This window comes from Papilio polytes, unplaced genomic scaffold, assembly GCF_000836215.1.
Source record: "Papilio polytes unplaced genomic scaffold, Ppol_1.0 DF824024.1, whole genome shotgun sequence".
Taxonomy (NCBI): domain Eukaryota; kingdom Metazoa; phylum Arthropoda; class Insecta; order Lepidoptera; family Papilionidae; genus Papilio; species Papilio polytes.
Window position 1 is genome coordinate 964,831 of NW_013525180.1, and position 21,854 is coordinate 986,684.

The window sequence follows — 21,854 nt, forward strand, 5'->3', positions numbered from 1 at the left end:
TAGAGATGTCTATAGGCTACGGTCTCTTAACTATTTTAGCGAAATTAGATTGCTACTTTTTAGATTACTAAATTACTTGCTTGATTGCCATTTTTATACTATAAAATTGAAGATTTAGCGGTATGCTGATTGTTGTTAAAATTTCTATAATGAATGGAAGCCAAATCACGAAAAAAATGTGGTCGTGTGAAAAAGTAGTTCTACTAATTCAAGTATCTTTCCTTTTCAATAAAGCTATTTAGTTATCTGTGTTTTACTTATTTTATCTTATGTTTTTAAAAATAACATTTAATTAAAAATATACAAGTTACTACACTTGGACCTTCAAAATTATAAGGTCAAGCCGTTATACCTTATCTGACCCTGAGGAAATTTTGCGATAAACAAAAGTAATATAAATAAAAATATTCAAGAAACTCTATCACAGTAACACTAGTAACAAATTCTCGCGTTCTCAATTTTCTTAAATGAATTGTTTTAATAATAACCAATGTTATTCGAATTCATTATATCTTTACAAATCCACTTAATCTTGTACAAAATTAAGGAAATAAAGTAACAATGTTGATCATAAAAAGTAAAAAAAAAAATAGACATTGAAGGTTAAAGATAATTTAAAATAAAGTCTTTGTCTATTATTCTACGCGATTGTTTAAATCTAACTAATAATATAAATGCGAAAGTTTAAACGGATGGGTGAATGTTTGTTAGAGTTTTTAGCCTAAACTGCTGTACGGATTTGGATGAAATTTCACTTAGATGTAGAGCAGAGTACGGAAGAATACATAGGCTACTTACTTTTGTTTTTTTTAATACCACGCGGACGGAGTCGCGGGCGTTCCATAATTTGAAAATTTTCATTTCATTCAAATTCCATAATGCAGACTTAATGCCTGTTATTCATGTACGCCAGTTGTATGACACCTACACACATCATAGCAGTCAAGACAAAGATCCTGTGACCCGTTAGGTTATAACAGGAATTGCTCGTTAACAGTAATTGAGTCTCCGGTACTCATCACTCATTGGAAGGAACTCGTCTAATGTACTAACGATGTTTTGTTTGTATTTTTAACCGTAGACCGGCACAAATTGATGTTAAAAACAACTTGGGATAAGACCCTATTTATGGTAGCTAAAATGTTATAAATGCGAATGTTTGGATAGATGGAATCTGTTAAAATACATAGGTTCGTTTTTTTTTAGTTCCGCGCGGACGAAGTCAGAGCATAAGCTATTTTATAACGCGTCACGGCAGTTAAGACGCATTGTATATAAACTCGAACTATTTATTTTATTGTCTAAAACCATAATTACGAAGCAAGTAATTAAGTTTTAAAATAACTAATTCACTTTTTTGTGTCTGTTTACTTCCTAGTTTAGAATCATTGTTTTATTATTCAAAGATTGCAATTAAAATTAAGTATGTATTTCAACGTTTCGTTTTAATTTTACATCTAAGCTGCTACCAGTTTTGATTCCTAATCATGATTAAATCACACGGACTTTATTTACCCTTTGGCTATACTTTTCACAGAGGCCATAGTCACTATTTTTTGTCTTTTTACTTCAATTTTTAGATAATAAAATGAAGAAAAAGAACAAGTTTTAGTTTCAACTTGCAGTTTTTATTTGACTTTTTGCCTAATATTTTTGGTAAGCTAGCGTATCAATTTTCTCTACTTGTGTAAGGTAAACGCCATCTCTACCGTATAGACGGTAGTGATAGCGTTTCGATGAATAGTAAAAAATTAAATTTCATTGAAATCCATTCAGCCGTTTAGACTACTAACTCTAACAAACATCCATGCACACATCTGAACTTTCGCATTTATAATAATAGTAAGAATTTGATATGTAGGGATACGAAAAGTATCCAATCCTGTAATACTGACATTTACGGTTTTAGCGAACCATCTTACAGACCTTCTCTTTTAGAACTAGCATAAAACAAAAACCAGTTATGTTGATTCATGCAAGCGGGTATCCTTACTTTTAAAGGTTATTCATCAATTGTAACTTTAGTAATTATCAGAACACTTATTCTTTGACACATTAGAAACAAATTGATCACTTTTCTAACATTTATTGTAAAACCTGTTTATTGTATACTTATTTTTCGCTCTAGCATCGTCTATCGATACATAATTAGATCCTACTTGTTTAGCGGATTTAATGTACAAAGAAAAATGAAACCTAACGCATAGACGATAGATTAAGTGGACTCAATTAAAATTTAAATAATCTTTTATTGAGCATCTCTATCATTCTATATTTATTGCTAAAAGACCATAGATTATACATTTCATAGTACACAAAATCATATTCGAACATTTTTTTTGTAATAAAAGGTGATAAACAAGCAAGCGGCCACCTAAATGCGCCAAAATACGGAAGCGACCGCTGCCCATAGACATGCGCAATTGCAGATGCGTTGCTTATCCTAAATCGACAGAGGAGGAGACGCACATAAAGAGAAAAGACATTTCCCTTTCCATCCTTTCCTTATAAGAAAAGGGTGGTAAGAGAAAGGGACTTTAATAAGGCCTCCAGCACCACACTCATCAGACGAAACGCGGAATTGCTTCCACTTCAAGCCTATATTCCGTGTGATCGTGATATTACGACAGGCGAGCCGAAACATTCATTCGAAGATAGTAAAACGGGCTCTACCACTGTTAAATACATGACACTAATAATTCCCCAGAGAATTAATAATTTTCGCTGGCATGTTTTTGTGTGGATTTTCTTTTTTTGTGTGTATGTATGTCAATGCTGATTATTATTGTCTTAATTAAATGTTATGTTTGTCATTTGTTAGCTAATTAAATCTTGCGTGTAGCTGCGCTAAACTGAGAACTGTAATGTTTACGTTACAGTTAAAAATTTAGGTGTATTATTTTAACTGGAATATCGAACATTTTGTTTAAAAATGGTCAGTTGTAATTGAATGTGTATAGTTGCCTTTAGCTAGCTGTAGGTCATAATGTGGAAAACTCGCACTAAGTTACAGTAACTTTAAGGCCAGGGTCATAAAATTGCATATTACCTTATTATTATTAGCAGTTTTTAGTATGTAATAAAAATGCTTATTTATCTTATTTTCTGCTAGTCGCTTGACAAATTATGTAATTCTTGGAAGGTCATAATAATTAAATACAAATTATTTATTCACGTAAATATGTGGAAAGTTATCATAAAATTAACAATGCTATATTGATTTCTCATTAGTTGTCTTAGCATTAGATAAGTAATAGGCTTAAGAGCACATTATTTAATTAACGAATTACTATTGTATGCATTGAAAATTTAAAGTTTAAGAAGTAACTAAATGTTAAGCGGAAACTCTATTTTTGGATTAATTTCCGTTTCAAAAAACAAAACCATACCATTTACACGAAATAATGTAATAGATGATATGTTAGAAATAATAACATGCCTACTCATTTTATTTTGCAAAAGTTCTATGTTATCGTATACTGAGTTAATTACAGTAAAATAATAAAGAAAAAGGATTATTTACTATATTAAATACCCCACTTTTAAATCTTACCTTCGCATTGCTCGGCGGGTGTAACATTAGTATCTGCCAACGCCAGAGCTATAGATACCGCGGCCAATACAAACACAATGGACGATAAGTTCTTCATATTTCAGAGTGGCGAACACGACCGCACGGACAAACGCAACTGACCAAATTAATTTAACCGGAGGGAGCAAACAAGTTTTGACTTTGGGCCAGGTCAAAGTTACATTTGAGCAAAAGATTACAGAATTGATAGAAGTGGCTTCTCAGAATTAGATATTTTGTTAAGGTATGAGAATGTTTTTTTTGCAATCAAATCATTTCGCGACTTTCAATGTCAAATATTTTATCAATGACAATTTTTTGCCTACTTTACACTCTGTATTTGAAAGGTTATTTAAGCAATACCCTAGTACAGATTTAATGTAAATAAACTGCAATTAAATGTAATGTTCTCATCAGAAAACATTATTTTTTAACATGTTATAAATAACTTTAATACGATTTTATCTTTACGATATGTTAACACAACGTTAAATATGGGAAATAAAGTAAAAAAAACATAATTCATTGAAACGATAATCTTTACATGCAAAAATCATATCTTTTTATTTTTTCTTAAGTCCTGCCAGCCACGACAGGTTATTACATGAATCCTTTGTTTCTTATTTCTTTCAATAATGACTTTTTCGTTCCTTGAATATCTCTTCCAGGTATTATTCAAAATTAAATTAAAAATAAACGTCCTAACGTCTTTCGACACGAACAAAAAGTAATTACTGTCTACTTTTTACTTCAGTTGTTAGAACCAAAAAATCAAAACGCAAAAAGAAAAACAGAGTTAAATTAAAAATAAAACCACTTTCATTGTAATAAAAATATATTATAATTACTTATAAACATGAGGCAGTTTAAATTATGAGTGCATTCTTAACAGTTAACAAGTTAGAAAGTGCTAAGGTCTGTCAGTTTTCTTCTTAAAAACGTAAGAAAATTCAATTAATATCAGACGTAAATTAATTCTTACAACTAAATATTTATTTACAAATGAAAATATTCGATACAAACACATAAAAAAACGAAAATAAAATAATACTGTTAGTTCCAACTTAAATATTTCAAAAAACAATTTTGTTAAGATTGTATATATACTTAAAAATATCGCTTTCTTAAAGCTTGGACAAAGTATAGTAATACAAAACACAAATAATAAAAAATATAATCAAATGCTCGCCACGGCAATATAAAATAAAGGGCCAATGAGTTGCGAATCACCGGGCAGTTTGTCGCTCATAAGCTTTCATAGTTATATCACGTTGAGCCATGATCTGCTAATTTATTGGTTGAGCCTTAACGGTTCAATGCAGTTCAACCATTCAAAGCAGTTCAACGGTTCAACACTACGCGGTATTTTGAACCAGTTCAAAGATTATTTTATGTTTTGTTAACAATTTATATCTTTATTCTGCACAATCGGCGACGTCGTGACAGTGTAAGAGGAGGCTGAGAAGTTTTAACTCGTTGATCATTTGTAATTAACGTACTAGCTTCGCGGCACTTTGCAGCCGATAGGGTGTAATAAGCATTAACCACTAACGTGACGTGAAAGTGTATTCTATCTCTGTTATATATTTAATAAAGATATATCTCTCAACAAGTAGAAGGGATAATTATAAAAAAATATATCACGTAACCTCTAAAAGATTGTAAGAGAACTATAAAAATATAATCGGCTTATCCTAACTATCTTCATTAATTAACTTGGTAACAATTACTACTGAGAGAATCCAGACAAAATAGCAAACAAATGTAAACATTGTTTTGTAATTTTTTATATCAACTTGGCTTGAGAGAGAACATAAAGTTGCACAAAGTTGTAACTTAACGTTTTATCATCTAATAATGTAATAAATCAGAAAAAGTTAATTACATAATACCTTTCTTAATTCTTATCTAATGTAATGGTAGAGAAATAATTTATTTTCGGCAGAGATTCTTAGGTAACTATATACTAAAACGATACTATATTAAAATACATTTTTTCAAACATATCTGTTTTTATAAATAAGACAACTTAACGTTGCGAAGTGTATAAGGCACATAGATTTTCTTAACAGTTTACAATTATTATTTTAAATACCTCTGAGACACAATTAAAAAATAAATAGCCAATAAGAACACTTAAGAATAAAGTAGAGAGCAATACTTAGAATTCGGATATCTCATACAGAGGCAAAAGTACACTATAGAAGTAAAATCAAGATAGATTACATAACCACAATGGGAATAAGGAATTAGACAAAATTCTGCGAAAATGTATACATATTTTTTTTACTTGTAAATTGAACATTACAAGTCAAATTATTTCCAATTGATGAATATGATTATTGTATGAAATTACTACATTAATGATACAGTCCTCATTATATTTCATATTTTATGGAATCCCTACATTTAATATTTGGTCATATCTACAGGTAGTTTGTATGAGAAGCAATAACTTCAGTGGTAGAAAATGAGATTTTCAGTATATAAAATTCATACAAAATACACCAATGTATAATTCTGAGATTTCAAGTTATCAAAAATTATGTTTTAATGTGTCAAAAACATGGCCACAGTTCGATTCTGGCGCTTCATTTAAATATTTATGCATATTTTTTGTTACCTCCGATGAATCCATTCCTATGTCATATTCACTGATAGCTCGATATATCGCCTGCAACATTATCATAGTAAAATTATAATCAATTAAAACAAATTCAATTAAAACATTTGGAAAATAAGTTTTATCTTGGGTTAAAAAGATGTTTAATAAATCATAACTCACTTGTAATCCAGAGAAAAAGGTTTATTATAATAGAGATGCTTTTTAGTGTACAAACGTAATTAACTTAATTACTCGGAGCTACTGCTCCCGCCAGAATGGCGCACTATTCCAATACGTCATAATGACATTGACAGCTGTCAGATAGGGACGGATATGCCAATAGTCTAGTGTCGCCCGATTTTTCTTGACAATTTTATAGTATAAACTTAGCAATTCTAGTTGATTCTACAAAATATTTAAATACTGAGATTTCATATTTCTTGTTAAGAAATATATTGGACTAACAAAAACTTAGTACATATGAATTAAAACTCCAATCACAGATAATTTGGATTTATATCAAACTATTCTAAGCATTTTTAATTGTAATTGGTTATATAAAAAAATATTGCTTAATTATTATACTTACTTGAAAAGCAGGTTGTTTATCATTGTGAAATATCCCCCTGCTGCCGTGCAGCACGTAGACGCCGCGGCGCGTCGCGTCCGCGCACGCGTCCCCGTACGTGCACTGGTCCGACCGATAATTGTACCGACACGAGAGAACGCGCACCGCACGCTCGTGGTAATGGAATATTATATTTATTATATCCTGCAAAAGTACTACATCTTACTAATATTATAAATGAGAATGAGAGATGATTGATTTTGTTTGTAGCCTAAACTAAAAAACAGATCTCGATTAATTTTGGCATATACATAGAGCATAGTCTGGAAGAACACATAGGCTATTTATCTATTTTTTTTTAATCTACGCGGACTAAGTAGCTTCCTCTGTAAAGGCATTAACCCTCAGTAATGGAGTATATGAACAAGTTAACAACTAATTTCCCTAACTTGAATTTTGGTTGGGCCTAATAAATTTGGTCATCTCACTCTTGTATAGAAATTTTTATTTTAACAAACATTAACATTAACAAGTGCAAAGACCTTTTCTCATCATATTTTTATTGTAATACAATAAAAAATATTCAACAAACCTGATCTCCCCAGGGAATATACAATTTCCATTTAAGCATTACTGGGGTTACATATTCAACCCATCCAAAACTTCTCATTCTTGTCAAATTCATTAACATTACACCTGAATTAAGACCTAAAAAAAAGAAAGAATAGTCAAAGTACCTCAAAGTGTCTAAAGCCACAGTCTGATTCTATAAGTTATAAATTTTTGGCCTTTCATTACCAAAGAATTTATTATAATATTCATTTGCAATTTACCATATTTTCCATAAAAAGGATGCTTTGCAAACCTCGGATACCAAGATACATTAGGATTATCATCTTCAGCGGCCATTGCAGATATCTGAGAATCATTGAATTTTGTAAATTCACTCCATAGGTCATCCACCGGCTTCAAAAATAAAGTATCTGTATCAACATATATCATAGCATCTATATGAGGAATAAGTTTCTGGAAAAAAACAGATTTAATTCTCAGAAAAAAGTTGAAGAGAAAAAGTAACTGTTTCATAAATAAATGAATCTTTGAGTATTTGTAGAAAACATAAATAATTACTAACCGGTATAAACAATCTTTGGGCAGCACATTTACTAAACAAGTTCATCCAATCTTCCTTGTGAGCCTCTGGGAAGTGGATACCTTGCAACTCAAAATCTAATTGGTCTCCTACTAAAGATTTCCACTTACCAAGAGTGTCCTTAAATAAACTTCGCAATTTATCGTCAGTAAAAATAACGAAATGCACAGGAGTCTTAGTAAACATTAATACAGATTTAATAACATTTAAGGATTCGTTAAATCTTGAATCGCACACAACAAAGGACATTACTATTCTGCCCGGGCTTTTAACGCTTGTAGCTCTGCAAAAAATTAGGATAAGGTTATGCGCAGGAGATATAATTGTTAACTATATTGAGACATTAATTAATACTTGATGGAATCGCGTTAGTCGTAATATAATTGGTAAATGAGTTACCTTAATCGCTTCGGTATAACACTATCCTTAAAATTATTGTCATTTTCCTTGGTAGTTAAAATATATAAATAAATAGCGATAAAACAACAACATAAAGTTATTAAAAGTTTACAAAGAGGTGGACGCCTCATATTTATTTGCAACACTTACTAATACATTTAAATCATTACTTCCTAAATAAATTTTTAACTATTCACATTTAAAAACATAATATTTTGCAAAAAAAACATTGACTTCGAAAAAGTACGAATTAAAAACAATCAAAACAAACTGTCAAATCTGTCAAACAAAAATATAGGTTATAAATATCTTTAACATATCAATTCGACAGATAAGCCAAGATAAGCAGCAAATTTAATTCATTTTCTTCACATTACGTTTTCATTCATAGAAATATTTGGATGAATTTTCGACGACTATTTTAACGAAAGTCGAAGATATGTCTTTGTCCTTTGGTATTTCATAGACTTTCATTAGAAAAAAAATTACTGTTATAAATTAAATGCATTCATCACTCGCGTTCGCATCAAAAAAATTAATAATTGATGACTGTTTTTTTCTATCGTATAACACTAAAAAAATTATGTCAATGTCATAAAGTGTTACTAATTGCAGTTTTTATATACTCAGTCGTCTATGTAACGATTTTTAAAAATATTATGCTATAAAGTAACAGAAGTTAAATATAAATAGTTCTCATTGTTCACAAAAATGGTAGTTGGAGCTTTTCCTATTGCAAAGCTATCTGTGCTACTAATTAAACAGATCAGTAAACCTATTGCAAATATGTGTAAAGAAAGAGCCAAAAATAGTCCTTTTTTCAGGACTTATGTTTGTATGCCGCCAGCCCAATGTAAGTTACTAATCTTATAATATGTTGGAAATAATGTTTACAATTTTTAATTAATGTTTTGCTTTATTTTTCAGTTTATAACTGGTGTGAAGTAAAAGCAAAAATGTGGATTTTGAATTTAGGAAAACCTGTCAATATACCAGTACTCAGCCAGGAAATGGCAATCGAACTGGGGGCAAATCTTCTTGGTGAAACTGTAATTTTCGTTATTGGTGCTGGTCTTTTAATTGTTGAATATAATAGGTATGAATAGAATCAACAGTATACCTCTTAAGATTTGAAATGTGTGGTTTTAAAAATAGTGTTTTTATATTTCGCTCAATAAAAATTTCATTAATAATTACCAGGCAAGGCAATAAGGAGACAGCAAAGGAGGAAAAACGTGAACAAGAAATGAAGCATATACTTGGAACTATTACTGATCTTTTCTTCACAGTTCAACAGCAACAAACACAATTGAGGGAGTTGGAAAGAATCATACAATCAATGGGTAAAATCTTACATCCTAACCACATTACTCTTTAATCAAGGGAGTTTTATTATCATTTATTAATATAAGAGTTGTACTATCACAATCTTTTTTCAGATGTCAAAAAACCACCTTCTCCACAACAACCACCAGCACCAACATCGCCACCTAAAGGACCCACTATTAAAGAACCACAGAGTGTATCAAACACACCACAACTGCAAAACATTAACTATGATAGGTACTATGTTCCCCGCACACCTTACCCTGACAAAGGTATTATTCTGCAATCACTCAATTATATACAAATGGATGTTTTTAGTTCCCTTTTCAAAGCTCCTGAAACAGAAAAGGAACCAGAGCCTGAAACACCTACAAATCATAAAAGAGAACCAGCAGTTTTGTCACAAGCTTTGTACAACATTGAGAACAACTTTAGAAGTTTATTTTAAAGTAGTTTTCATTTTTATTGTTTGTGATATGTATAATTTATTGCTTATTTATTTTTAGTGGTTAAAGTTTGTAGGCACTTTTCTCCGGGGTTCCAATAAAGGGAAATATCCATAAGCATTAAATCAATGTAAGGAAAGTTTAATGTTGAAATGTGTTTTATTACTGTCTTGTTAAAATTGAAGTTTTTTGTTACCCTACTGCATAGCTTATTGTAAGAATAGCAAGTGTAGATGTTATAATATATAGCACTAATTATATTGCTATTTAGAAGTAGATAAATAAATCAATTTACACATTAACATCTTTTTGTGCATCAAACTATTTTCCCACAGAAAAATAATAAAAACCAAACCAATATTGTATGTAATAATATGCAGTATCATGGGAGACAGGAGAAAGCAACTCTAAATTGAGTGATATTCCTAAATATATGAATTCAAACTCAATTCTCAGATGAGATGACAGATGATAGTTATTTGGAGGACGAAAACCCGGTGCGCTGACCCTAAGGGAGTAGTATAAGGCAGGGGTGATGATGATGATGAATTCAAACTCAAAGAAACATAATATACATTTAATTTTCAAGCCATTCATCCATATATTTACAATCTTGTGGAGTAATAAGGCCAGTGGAGGAACACTTTAATATTAATGGACATACTCCGCATGGCACTTGTACCAGTCCAGGCGGAGGGATTAAAGATTCAATAGCTCTGTATACTTTGCTCCCATCAGATAATACACTACTTTCTGCCTTCCCATCATACACTAAAGTATTCAGAATTGTTATAACATCTTCCACTTCTAATTTTACCTGGAAACAAATCAATTTATTTCTATTAATTTTTCTCTTTACTGTTTCAAAACATTTTTATTAGTTTGATCTAACATCACAAATGATTATTGTTTCTATAAGAACAGCTCCAGCTCTACAGTTCTAGTTGACTAGCTTTTGCCTATGATCTTATCTATGTGAAATTTAAAAAAAAACATTGAATGTTTAAGCTGTTTAGGATACATGGTAAATGTTTGCCTCACTATTTTAGCTAATTCCAGTGGCTGCTTGCTTGTTTGCCATATAAATATAAAATAAACCAATGATTAAACAAAATAACTTACATTACTGATTCCTAAATCAGTTATGTACTTTTGTACTTCAACAGCTGATGCAAAGGACTGTGTCCTGCCCACCACTGGGCCTTGGGGATTGTTTTTAATTTTATCAGCTCTCTGCTGCAAGAACCTAAGGCATTGGCGGTTCAAAATATCTACAAATTCAGATTCAAAATCTTGATCTTGATACCATGCACCACCAGATATTGATCTATCAGGTTCTAAATTGTATAACATGTACACTTTCTTTTTAGATGCCTGTAATAAAAAAAAAACAAGTACAGTAACTTTCAGTTATATCTCAGACATAATATAAAACTCAATGATTTTAATAAGCAATTCTATTATTCTATTGCACACATCTAAATTAAAGACCTTAAAACTTACATTAACACATTTAACAGCTTTTATAACTTTTTTACTCTCGAGATTTTTCAATACTTTGGTCAATTGTGTGTTGGCGATGTTGGACCGTAACCTAATGTCTCGTATCCATATTCCTTTATTGCCAGCATCTTCGATTAAATTGTAGACAACTTTTTCCTCATTATCAGCACCTTTAACAGCTTGTTTTGACGACTGACCTTTTAACCTAAGGATTATTCCATAATTAGTTGTGTAAGTATGAATTTAGTTTGGTTTTAATTCATTGTAGTTAATAAATTACTTTTAAGTGAAGAGTTACCTGTATATGAGTGAACCTCCTTGATTATATAAATCGAATAATCCTTCCTGTAATAATTTATTAATTGCTGAAACAAGTTCTGCAGCAGAAAGTTCAGGCACCGCTGCTAATATATCTTTGTCAGAAATCCCTTTTGGGTGCTTTTTGGCAACATTCAAAATCTTCTCCGAAATTGGATCATCGTTTTTACTCGTGCTCATGTTAACTCTTATGTGGTAATACGAGCAGAGAAATTATTAAATATTTATTATTTGCTAATATTTCAACACCACAATACACTTGCATTTCAAATTGACTTTGACATTTTTTGTCTTAAGATGACGTCTGACGTTTGGGTCGAAGTTAAAGTCTGTTTTACAAGCAGGATAAAATGATACTTTATTATAACTGTCTAATAAATTGTAAACGTATCAATTTAATCTTAAACTGTGTATGATTTTCCTGATACAACTAAATGATTCAATTTAACCTTTTACTAATGTGTTAAATGTGTTATGTAAAAGGTCTTATTAAATTTTGAGTATGTTGGAATCGGATTGACAAATCTAAATGTCATCAACAGTACCGACAGCTAAATGTCTGACTTTGACAGACAGTGACACTAGTATTTTTGTGTAATAAAAAAAACAATAAACATTATAAACAGAACACTACATATACAGTAAAAACAATAATTATAACTTAAGGGAACTATTTCATATAATTGGAAACAAACAAAATGCTTCAACCCGAATTAAAGCCGATGCCTGTAAAACTGTATAACTCAATTATTGAGGATTTTAATAAAATGAATGCATTTAATCGGAAAGCCGAAAACGAGCTTCGAAAGAAGTACAAAGAGTAAGTTTCATTTTAACCTTTATTGTTTATTGAATAAAACGACTACTATTCAGTATATGAAAATTGTGTAACTTCATTTTCAGGCTGCCATCACCTACAATTGGTAGTATTATTTCACTTTTAGTCCAGAGATCTATGAAACAAAGCTATAGGAAGTCGCCGGTTATATCTAGCAAATATTACGAGTTATATGAAGAACTGATGCGTGACAAAAATAAGTCTGATGTGATTTTAAAGTAAGTATGCTATTGATAAGTCAACTAACTTCAAGTCCCTCAGTGGAAAAGTAAAGTGAGCTGGTGATTATGTTGATCATGAATCAAGTCAATGGTAACAACTTCTTATGATTATTAACCAAAATATGCGGTAGCATACTATTTAAAGCTAGATTTAATTCATAAATGTAAAACTTTAGACAAGCAATAAACTTACTTTAATAATTCAAATTTTTTAGACTATCTGAGAGCCAGGGTATATGTCCGGCACTGCTTGTGAGATCTCTGTTACAAAATGTATACTCTGACTCAATACAGGCCAAGAAATACTTAAAGGACACAACTCTTATTGAAAACAAGGATCTGTCTTATCAAATGTTTCTGGTATGCATTTTGTTTTTTTTTACATCACAACATTAACATGATCATTGCTACTATAATATAATTGTGGTATTGATTGAAATTGAAAAATGAATGAATGAAAAAAAAAAACTGCTTTTCATGTATTTACACATGTTATTTTTAAAAACATAATAGTAATTGGTCAATTTTCAGGGTGTTATGAATGACAATCAATACGGACATTATGCTGATGTAATAAAACAGTATGTATTTCTAAATTTTGTACAATTTTCCAGTTTATAATTTACTTTTTTTCTAAGAATATTAACTTTAGTTTAAATTTTAATATTAATAAAATTAATGATCAGTGTCTTTATGTAAAACTTTCAAATATATTTTGTTACAGATCTATTGGTCTAGAATACGAGTTACGGTTAGAAAGAAATTTAAGGTTAATGAATATAACATTTTCTGATGAGAACAATCTTAGATCTCGTGGGTATGATAAAACACCAGACTTCAAATTGGATGTCCCAATTGCTGTAGATGGATTTATAGTTAATTGGATAGAAAGCAAAGCAATGTTTGGTGATGAAGAAAATCATTCTGGTTATGTTAAGGATCAGTTAACATGCTATTGGAATAGATTTGGTCCAGGCTTGGTTATTTATTGGTTTGGCTATCTGGAAACCTTGGATTCAACCCCTGAAGTAAACAATATGTTTATCCTACGAACACATTTCCCACCTAAAGATAGTATTACTCAGTACAAAGCAGAATTATTAGAAATGAATTAACTGTGATTTCTTTAAAAAAAAAATGTGTAAAAATTGTTTTACTTTTTGTGTAAAAGATTTTTTTCAATTATAGATGTTTCATGATGTAAAAAGTGTTTTTCATAAATAAATTAATATATTTCGCTGTGGTTGCGTGCCTTCTGGCCATCTACATTTTGTGAGACATGGTATAAACATAAAATTATCTTCTACATTTTATGGATATAATACAATGAATTATGTTTGTTTTAAAAATGTGACTCCCTTTTCGATAGTTTTCTACGCCTTTTTTGCCTTTGCCTTTGTTTTTTTTTTTAAATTTACGAACGACAACTGTCAACTTCAATGTCACATGGCAAATGTCACAATAAGATCGAGAGTCATAAACAAAATAACATAACAAAATAATTGAATTCCAAGCATATGATTTGTTATAGATTTAATTAATACATAATGAATGATGAATCGGTTAATATTTCTCTAAGATCATGGAAGCGTTCAGTGGATCCTATTAACAAGGTAAATGTTTATAAAAGAAGTCGCGACTCCTGACCTAAAAAACGATCAGCCTTCAGTTGTAAATAGAATTATTTTATTTTTTCATAATTAAAAATTACTTAGGTTGGATATTCCGACGGAGTTATCGATGGACAAACTGCTACGTATCAGAATAGTTTTGATACAGGTTATGAACAAGGATTTAATTTCGGGTTTCAACTAGGACTTACAAACGCCAGGTAAATTAATAGAAATACGTAATTAAGTATTGACTAGGTTATGAACATTATATTGATTGTATTTTTTAAAGGTTACAAATACCGGCAAATGAACAATTAAGAGATCCAAGGAAGATCAATTGTCAAATATGCCTCAACAATAGTACAAATGGGAACACCATGAATTTATTTAACATACAAAGAGAAAAAAACGAACAATTTCTGTCTGGTAAAATGTGAGAATGTATTAATAAACTTTGTCTTATTAAACGGATTAACACAATACAAAAATTATAATTAAAACAAATGTTTAAAGAAAAATAATATAACTTTATTGCAGCTTAAAACTAAATGTTTTTAAATATTCTATGTTGAACAACCTTTCCTATTTCCAAACTATTCTTCAATCAATTTAATGTTACCATATGTAAGTTACAATGTAATTAGAACAGCATTCTTAGATCTACTAAACCAATTATTTCTATGTAGTAATGTTTTTTAGAAACTATTACATATTTCTAGGTTTCTTCTCTGGTGGTGGTTTCATATTTTCCTGTTTAATTTCAGTTTTAATATCAATATGTCCTTGCATTGAGCCATTTGTCATATCAGTGTTGATAGGATCCATTGGTTCCTGTTTGATTGTTATATTGTTTACATTATTACTGTCTATTGGTTTCTCCTTATCTGTCATATTCTCCGTCTTAACTGTCACACCATTGGTCTGGTAATACAAAAATTAAATTATTAACAAAATAACATTATTATAAAGAGTAAAGAATTGTATTTTTGTATATATTGAAATAACTGAAATACTACTTGGGCTGAGTTTAAAAATTCTTTAACCATTAGTAAGATAAGTTATAGGCTGTTTTTAATATTATTTTTTAAGATCGAGGCAAAGTCAGGCAACAGCTAGTAATATTATAAAGTGAGTTAACATTATTATGTGATATTGAAATTAGACCTGTTAATATGAAATAACCATAATAGTAGTTTGTTTTTTACTACAAATTAAAGTAACATCACTTGTAACATTTAATATTACTAAAGAACAAATTGATTGCAGTTTTTTAATTTGCTACAGATAACAATGTTTAGAAACATGTTTTTTTTTTAATAATTTACTTACCTGGCTAGATGTTGTTGGTATAACTGGCAATGGAAATTGCCTCACTAACTCGGCAAGCAACATATCTACTCTCTGGCGTTGAAAAAGAGTTGAAGGCTCCTCTTTTGGACCAGTACTCACTTCTTTAGGAGCAGATTGGGCAGAGTTGAATGGACTTGAACCTGAAGTACCGAAAAACATACACCTTTATTATTATACCTTTTATAATGTCTGCTGCACAAAAATGGGCCCTATTCCAATATCAACAGGACACTAAATATTTCACATAACAACAAACATAATCTAAATAGATTACCTGCTTTATTTGCTTTGAAATCCCACCAGTATCCTTTGCTTGGATGATATTTAGAATACATCATGGTTTCCTCAAATGAACATTGTAAGTGATGCACTGCTGACAGCTAAAACCAATCTTTATTATTAAATGGACTTCAAATTTGACTATTACAAAAATCCCTACCTTTGTAAGGTAAATATATTAACTCACCAATCTAGAATTCAAAACACTTGCTAAATCAGGCGCTTGGTAGACAATTCCAGCAATAATGTAATAATCAGCGAGGGGAATGACATGTTGTGGACTGTGCCTTTGCTGTTTCCTTATGACATATAATATAGGGTCTTGCACGTGTAAAAGAATATATTCCAAGCCAGTCATATTTCTGCAAAAAATATGGGAATTAAAAATGTAACAAAACGTAATAGCACTAAATGTCGGTGATACTTACTGTAGCTGATCCATACTTAAACGTTGCATTTTAACTACTTCATTATTACAAGTACGGTCGAAGAATGGATTTGATTTTTCTGAGAAGTAATCCATAATATTGGAAGGAGTTAATAAAGGAATCCAGGCAGAATCGTGCCATGAAAGCCCTAAAGGGTTTTCATTTGCTATATGCATCCCGCCAATCCGTGCAGGCATCATTTTGAAATTGTGCTTAAAATAATTAGCAGTAGTTGTATTTTATTTTAAAAATGTAACAAAAAGTAAAGAATGAAGAATGTTATTTTACTTGTCATTGACACAACTTCATGTGACAGCGTTGATTTTCGGAGTTGCCATTAGACAAACAGATCCTTTAAATGAATTATTTAAAAATAAGTCATTCTTTATTTATCCTGTGTGTAGAAGAGGAAGAGAAATGACCACCGACAACGAAGTCTTTTCTTTGTGCTTGTGTCACTGTGACAAATGGGAATGGCGGAGATGACAAAACTAATAACGATATTACCACTGTGTCTAAAAATGTTTTCTGTCTGTTTTATGTGAATATATGAGTGAATAAATTAATTCTTATGTTATCAGAAGAAATGAAGAACACTAAAAAGATTTTAATTTCACTGGTGCGACATTGTTATGATGTGATCGTTGATGTTTACTTACACAAAGTGTAATATTTGGTAAAATGTTTAGCGTACCATAATGAACGGTACCAACAATCTTTCGTCGTCCAGTTCATTTATAAATACACCTGAAACGCCCGACATCAGAAACGCATCAAATATGAAGGTGGAGAATATAAATCGGGCGACCTCTTCAAAGGATAACACTCGCGATAGTTCAGAAGACCTATTAGATCTCAAAGGAAAAGTCGAATCAAGGTTGCTGTCGATGTGGAATAATGTAAAATTTGGTTGGACAGTTAAATTAAAAACAACGTTTTCAAAAGAATCCCCCGTTTGGCTTCTAGGTCGTTGTTATCATCGAAAGTTAAGTCCAAGTGGATCATTGGAATCGTCAACGGAAATCGGAACGGAAGCTACTGCACATGAAACTGTCGAACAAATTTATGGAGAAGGCATAGAAGGCTTTAAATCAGACTTTATAAGCAGAATATGGATGACATATAGAAGAGAATTTCCAACCATGGCTGGATCTACTTATACTTCCGACTGTGGTTGGGGTTGTATGCTACGAAGTGGACAAATGTTACTAGCTCAGGCCTTGATATGTCATTTTCTTGGCCGCTCATGGAGATGGTTACCAGATAGACCTATACAAAATGCTAGAGAATTCCAAGAAGACTGCATCCACAGGATGATAATTAAATGGTTTGGAGACAAGTCATCTGTGAACAGTCCTCTTTCTATACATCAAATGGTTAGTTTGGGTGAAGCTTTGGGAAAGAAGGCGGGAGACTGGTATGGACCTGCTTCTGTTGCACATTGTTTGAAATCTGTAATGGCTGCAGCTTCCAAAGAGAATTACGAGTTTGATAATTTGGAAGTATATGTTGCACAAGAATCAACAGTGTATTTAGAAGATGTGAATTCACTTTGCCGTCTACCAAACATTGGATGGAAGTCACTTATTCTATTAGTACCGGTAAAACTTGGTACAGACAAACTAAACCCTATTTATGGTCCTTGTTTGACATCACTTTTGACATTGGATTTTTGCATAGGTATAATTGGAGGAAGGCCTAAGCATTCATTGTACTTTGTTGGATATCAAGATGATAGACTTATTCATTTAGACCCACATTACTGCCAAGAAATGGTTGATGTGTGGCAACCTAATTTTTCACTGCAGTCATTTCATTGTCGTTCCCCACGAAAAATGCCTATTAGTAAAATGGATCCATCATGTTGCATCGGTTTCTATCTTCCAACACAACATGACTTTGAGACTTTTGTTAATATCATTAAAACATTCCTAGTACCACAAGGAATGGCATCAACCAATGAATACCCAATGTTTACAATACAACATGGATCTCGTAAGAAACACATGGATCCACCTCAGATACGGTACTCCATCTATGAATCTGAACTCAACTGGACTACTGCAGCTGTGCATGATAGTGATACAGATTTGGAGTCAGAAGAATTTGTTCTTGTGTGATATTTATAATTTATACCAAACGAAATTAGATAAATTATGCTACTAAACTGCTCTTTAATTAGTTTATTATAAGTAAAGAATATGTTGTTAAATAGACATTCAAACCATTAATGTTAGAAAACAAAGTGCTGTCTTGTTAAAGTTAAGAAATATATTTCTAACATCTTGAATAGAAGCTTTTACTGTACAAAGGCACACTCACAAAAATGTTAATCAAATCCACTACTTATTTTAAAACATACAGTTTGTAATAGATATTAGCTTTGCCAAAGATACATAAATGGATAGGTTATCAAAATATATCACTTTTTGAAATGTATACTATACTATTGCAATGAGTTTTAAAAAAATGTATTCATGACAATCAAAATAATTCTGTGTCATTGTATTATAACATTTTGTGTACTTAAATTTTATTTAATTTAAAATTGACTTATTGTATGTTCAGTCAACTAATAAAGTAAAGCAAATGAGTTTGTTCTTTTGCTTCAAATGCTGCTCAAATTGAATGCTTCTAGTGAAATATACATTTGAATGTTTACCTGTAAAGGTCTAAAATAAATAAAAAGAATACCACAATACAGATTTATTATTACACTCATATGAAATATTAAAAATCTATCAGCTAACTTATCTATTTCTTAGCTAAAAATCTTCTCACATCCTAAATACATATATTTGGTTGTTTTACAAGTTCTTTACTCTTCAATATTTATGTCAATATTTAAAAACACTTCCTCCTCCATCTTTATATAAGCTATCACTTACAGATTAAAAACAGTAAAGTTTCGAGTTTATTCTGTATATCGTTGTTTACGAAAATAGTCCATGGCATTATAAACAAGGTGAGGTGCTATATTGTGCAATGGATGCACTGGATTAACTTCATTGCGAGTTGAACCTACAATATTAGTATCACCAGTACAGGTACCATGCTGAGCTATTGATAACCCACTTAATGTGTAGCATGTATGGTAAATATCTCTCGGCCTGGAAACACAATTATTGGAATTAGAACACAACAGTAGAGTAATTTATTGTGATGTAATAACAACAAAAACAACAATGAAAATTAGCTTACACAATAATGTATACTGGATATATATTTTTAACTAGTATATTTAGAAAATAAGGTCTAGTAACCCCTAACTTAGGGTAGGCTCCAAGCTCCTCAGAGCATATATAGTGAGCGCACTATCATCAACTGATAATGATGATAATATTTAGAGATGTTTATTTTTTTATAACAAATTATAATATAGAAATATGTACAATAATGATTTACATTAATTCTATATTATTACTCACTTTCCAGGTTTGTCAATAAGCCCTCCATCCGGAGATTGACAACAGATTATGATGTATTCTTGCAAAGCACCTTGATTAAATAGTACTTTATCTACTAGCTCTTTATTTTCTGAAACGTAATATAATTGGCTTAGATTTTAGGTTAAAAGTCACTTTAAAATTTTTAGTTTAAACCAATAAAACATTTAAGTCCTTTCTTCAATTTAATATACTAACCTTGAGAAAAAATTGCACTTATAATAGGAAAAATGGCACCTTGCCAAAATGAATAGCAACCATCAACTAATTTATTAGTTCTCCCTTGAAATCCCCCTTCAACACGCATTTGTCTATTCACACACCACCTCAGCAGAGCATCTACATCACACAGTTGTGTCCTGTTAAGGAGCGCTAAAGATGCAACACCACAAAATGCATAACCCCCATGTGCCTCCATTCCTGGACATCCGGCAAAACCACCTTCATAAGTCTGACAACTGACTATCCACTCTGCAGTTTTATCAAACAATTCATCTGTATATATGTTAGTTAATTTTGCTACAGTCACAGCACAATATGCACCTCTAATGTCTTGTTCACCACCTATATGCAATGCAAAAGAACCATCAACACTCCGCACTGCCCATAGGAAATTTTGCAGTGTTTTCCTATTGATAGAAGCATAAGCTTCATCTGTCCCTATTATACAAAGGGCATTGATAGCTGCATATGTTGTGCCAAGATGAGCAAACTGACTAGGTCCTCCGCCATAACCACCATCAGGATGCTGGCAATGTGCAAGGAACTCAACAACATTAGACAATATCTTTGCATCAGGTAGATCATTCAATAGCCATAAAGCATGAAGTATCCAATAGACTAGCCATGGTCGACTTGCTTCCAGACATCTGTAGCTTTTTGGTAAGTTCAAGAGCCAGCTATTCAACAACTTGCTGTGAAGTTTTCTATTAAGTTTTGGCATGTTAGGATCAATTGATGCCTTACATTCAAAGAACTTCAACATTTTCATAATCATCATTTCAACTTCAACCTGCAAAAAATATTTATATTGACCAATCTGATGCATATTATGTTTTATTTTGGGAAGTATTTAGGTAGTTAAACACTGCACAAACCTGTTCAGAAGACGTGTTTGTAACAATTTTCTCATCGTCGTAGATTTCTGAGGTAATGTCACAAAGCAGTCGAATGTGATTATCCATTTTCGGCTTTGTTTTAAGCTGTGCTTTGCGCTTGTAATTTCTTTTCATACCGGTTACGATTACATTACACTGAAACTTGTACGTGACTCAGTTCGAATATCAATTGTCCTGCATAATTGATGTTAATCTATTCAAGTAACATAATTTTATATACAAGTTCAGATCAAGAACATCGTAGCAAGAACTAAAGGCAATAACAAATAATACCGCTATCGGAAATATAGAGTTAGGTGCTTAAAACTTTATCGATTATTACTTAACAATACTAAGTAAAGCCGACATGTATTTATTGATTAATATGCAAAGTAAAATATACTGAAAAACTGAAAATGAAAAATAACCTCTACCTCTATTCCCATTCCCTATCATCTGTCTCACCTTTACTTGTCAATGTGACATTGTAAAAAGAAATAAGGCGCGTTTAAGTTAAGGTGTAAAATCAAGTTTTCAAGTTTATCACAACCATCGCCGTAAGTATCAAGTTACCATAACATCAAGTAAGAATGAGTTGTCTTACCTATAAACGATTAACTATTTACTACGGCTTTTAATTTCTTTAGTAGTTTCAATTTATTTACTATTCTATTTATTCCAAATGCTTTTGTA

General features: G+C 31.2%; 9 protein-coding genes across 11 annotated transcripts in view; 4 read left to right on the top strand and 5 right to left on the bottom strand.

Moving 5' to 3' along the window:
- LOC106100917 (ecdysteroid-regulated 16 kDa protein-like) overlaps window positions 1-3,715 on the bottom strand; it is a 4,544-nt gene extending 829 nt beyond the window's left edge. The window contains exon 1 of the mRNA XM_013279982.1: window positions 3,545-3,715. Coding sequence (XP_013135436.1) covers window positions 3,545-3,650 — 106 coding nt within the window. The 5' untranslated portion in view covers window positions 3,651-3,715. The remainder of the gene's footprint in view (window positions 1-3,544) is intronic.
- A 910-nt stretch (window positions 3,716-4,625) lies between these two features.
- On the bottom strand, window positions 4,626-8,518 carry LOC106101203 (glucoside xylosyltransferase 1). Of its 2 annotated transcripts, none has more exons than XM_013280358.1 (6): window positions 8,297-8,518; window positions 7,880-8,180; window positions 7,578-7,662; window positions 7,337-7,452; window positions 6,766-6,948; window positions 4,626-6,245 (listed from the first exon to the last, which is right to left on the bottom strand). In XM_013280358.1, exons 1-6 carry the CDS (start codon window positions 8,425-8,427, stop codon window positions 6,108-6,110), a joined length of 954 nt encoding a protein of 317 aa, XP_013135812.1. In that variant the 5' UTR covers window positions 8,428-8,518; the 3' UTR covers window positions 4,626-6,107. The 2 variants fall into 2 exon arrangements, with proteins under 2 accessions (XP_013135812.1, XP_013135811.1); XM_013280357.1 differs by having other exon boundaries at window positions 7,578-7,770.
- A 368-nt stretch (window positions 8,519-8,886) lies between these two features.
- LOC106100979 (optic atrophy 3 protein homolog) lies at window positions 8,887-10,354 on the top strand. The gene is made up of 4 exons (XM_013280042.1): window positions 8,887-9,149; window positions 9,224-9,392; window positions 9,497-9,639; window positions 9,736-10,354. Exons 1-4 carry the CDS (start codon window positions 9,008-9,010, stop codon window positions 10,068-10,070), a joined length of 789 nt encoding a protein of 262 aa, XP_013135496.1. The 5' UTR covers window positions 8,887-9,007; the 3' UTR covers window positions 10,071-10,354.
- A 276-nt stretch (window positions 10,355-10,630) lies between these two features.
- Window positions 10,631-12,160, bottom strand: LOC106100982 (probable DNA-directed RNA polymerase III subunit RPC6). Its single transcript, XM_013280046.1, has 4 exons — window positions 11,870-12,160; window positions 11,572-11,776; window positions 11,191-11,442; window positions 10,631-10,885 (listed from the first exon to the last, which is right to left on the bottom strand). The coding sequence occupies exons 1-4, from the start codon at window positions 12,067-12,069 to the stop codon at window positions 10,646-10,648; spliced, it is 897 nt and encodes a 298-aa protein (XP_013135500.1). The 5' UTR covers window positions 12,070-12,160; the 3' UTR covers window positions 10,631-10,645.
- A 331-nt stretch (window positions 12,161-12,491) lies between these two features.
- On the top strand, window positions 12,492-14,252 carry LOC106100983 (uncharacterized protein C15orf41 homolog). The gene is made up of 5 exons (XM_013280047.1): window positions 12,492-12,709; window positions 12,793-12,945; window positions 13,164-13,308; window positions 13,480-13,529; window positions 13,673-14,252. Exons 1-5 carry the CDS (start codon window positions 12,588-12,590, stop codon window positions 14,061-14,063), a joined length of 861 nt encoding a protein of 286 aa, XP_013135501.1. The 5' UTR covers window positions 12,492-12,587; the 3' UTR covers window positions 14,064-14,252.
- A 140-nt stretch (window positions 14,253-14,392) lies between these two features.
- LOC106101113 lies at window positions 14,393-15,093 on the top strand. The gene is made up of 3 exons (XM_013280228.1): window positions 14,393-14,561; window positions 14,664-14,779; window positions 14,851-15,093. The coding sequence occupies exons 1-3, from the start codon at window positions 14,496-14,498 to the stop codon at window positions 14,996-14,998; spliced, it is 330 nt and encodes a 109-aa protein (XP_013135682.1). The 5' UTR covers window positions 14,393-14,495; the 3' UTR covers window positions 14,999-15,093.
- On the bottom strand, window positions 15,068-16,906 carry LOC106101112 (mediator of RNA polymerase II transcription subunit 6). The gene is made up of 5 exons (XM_013280227.1): window positions 16,619-16,906; window positions 16,378-16,552; window positions 16,186-16,291; window positions 15,891-16,051; window positions 15,068-15,482 (listed from the first exon to the last, which is right to left on the bottom strand). Exons 1-5 carry the CDS (start codon window positions 16,816-16,818, stop codon window positions 15,267-15,269), a joined length of 858 nt encoding a protein of 285 aa, XP_013135681.1. The 5' UTR covers window positions 16,819-16,906; the 3' UTR covers window positions 15,068-15,266.
- A 183-nt stretch (window positions 16,907-17,089) lies between these two features.
- On the top strand, window positions 17,090-19,317 carry LOC106101110 (cysteine protease ATG4D). Its single transcript, XM_013280224.1, has one exon. It carries the CDS (start codon window positions 17,317-17,319, stop codon window positions 18,736-18,738), a length of 1,422 nt encoding a protein of 473 aa, XP_013135678.1. The 5' UTR covers window positions 17,090-17,316; the 3' UTR covers window positions 18,739-19,317.
- Window positions 19,310-21,632, bottom strand: LOC106101111 (protein farnesyltransferase subunit beta). Of its 2 annotated transcripts, none has more exons than XM_013280226.1 (5): window positions 21,596-21,632; window positions 21,162-21,323; window positions 20,263-21,076; window positions 20,047-20,155; window positions 19,310-19,728 (listed from the first exon to the last, which is right to left on the bottom strand). In XM_013280226.1, exons 1-5 carry the CDS (start codon window positions 21,605-21,607, stop codon window positions 19,533-19,535), a joined length of 1,293 nt encoding a protein of 430 aa, XP_013135680.1. In that variant the 5' UTR covers window positions 21,608-21,632; the 3' UTR covers window positions 19,310-19,532. The 2 variants fall into 2 exon arrangements, with proteins under 2 accessions (XP_013135680.1, XP_013135679.1); XM_013280225.1 differs by having other exon boundaries at window positions 21,590-21,628.
- Between the last annotated feature and the right edge of the window lie 222 nt (window positions 21,633-21,854).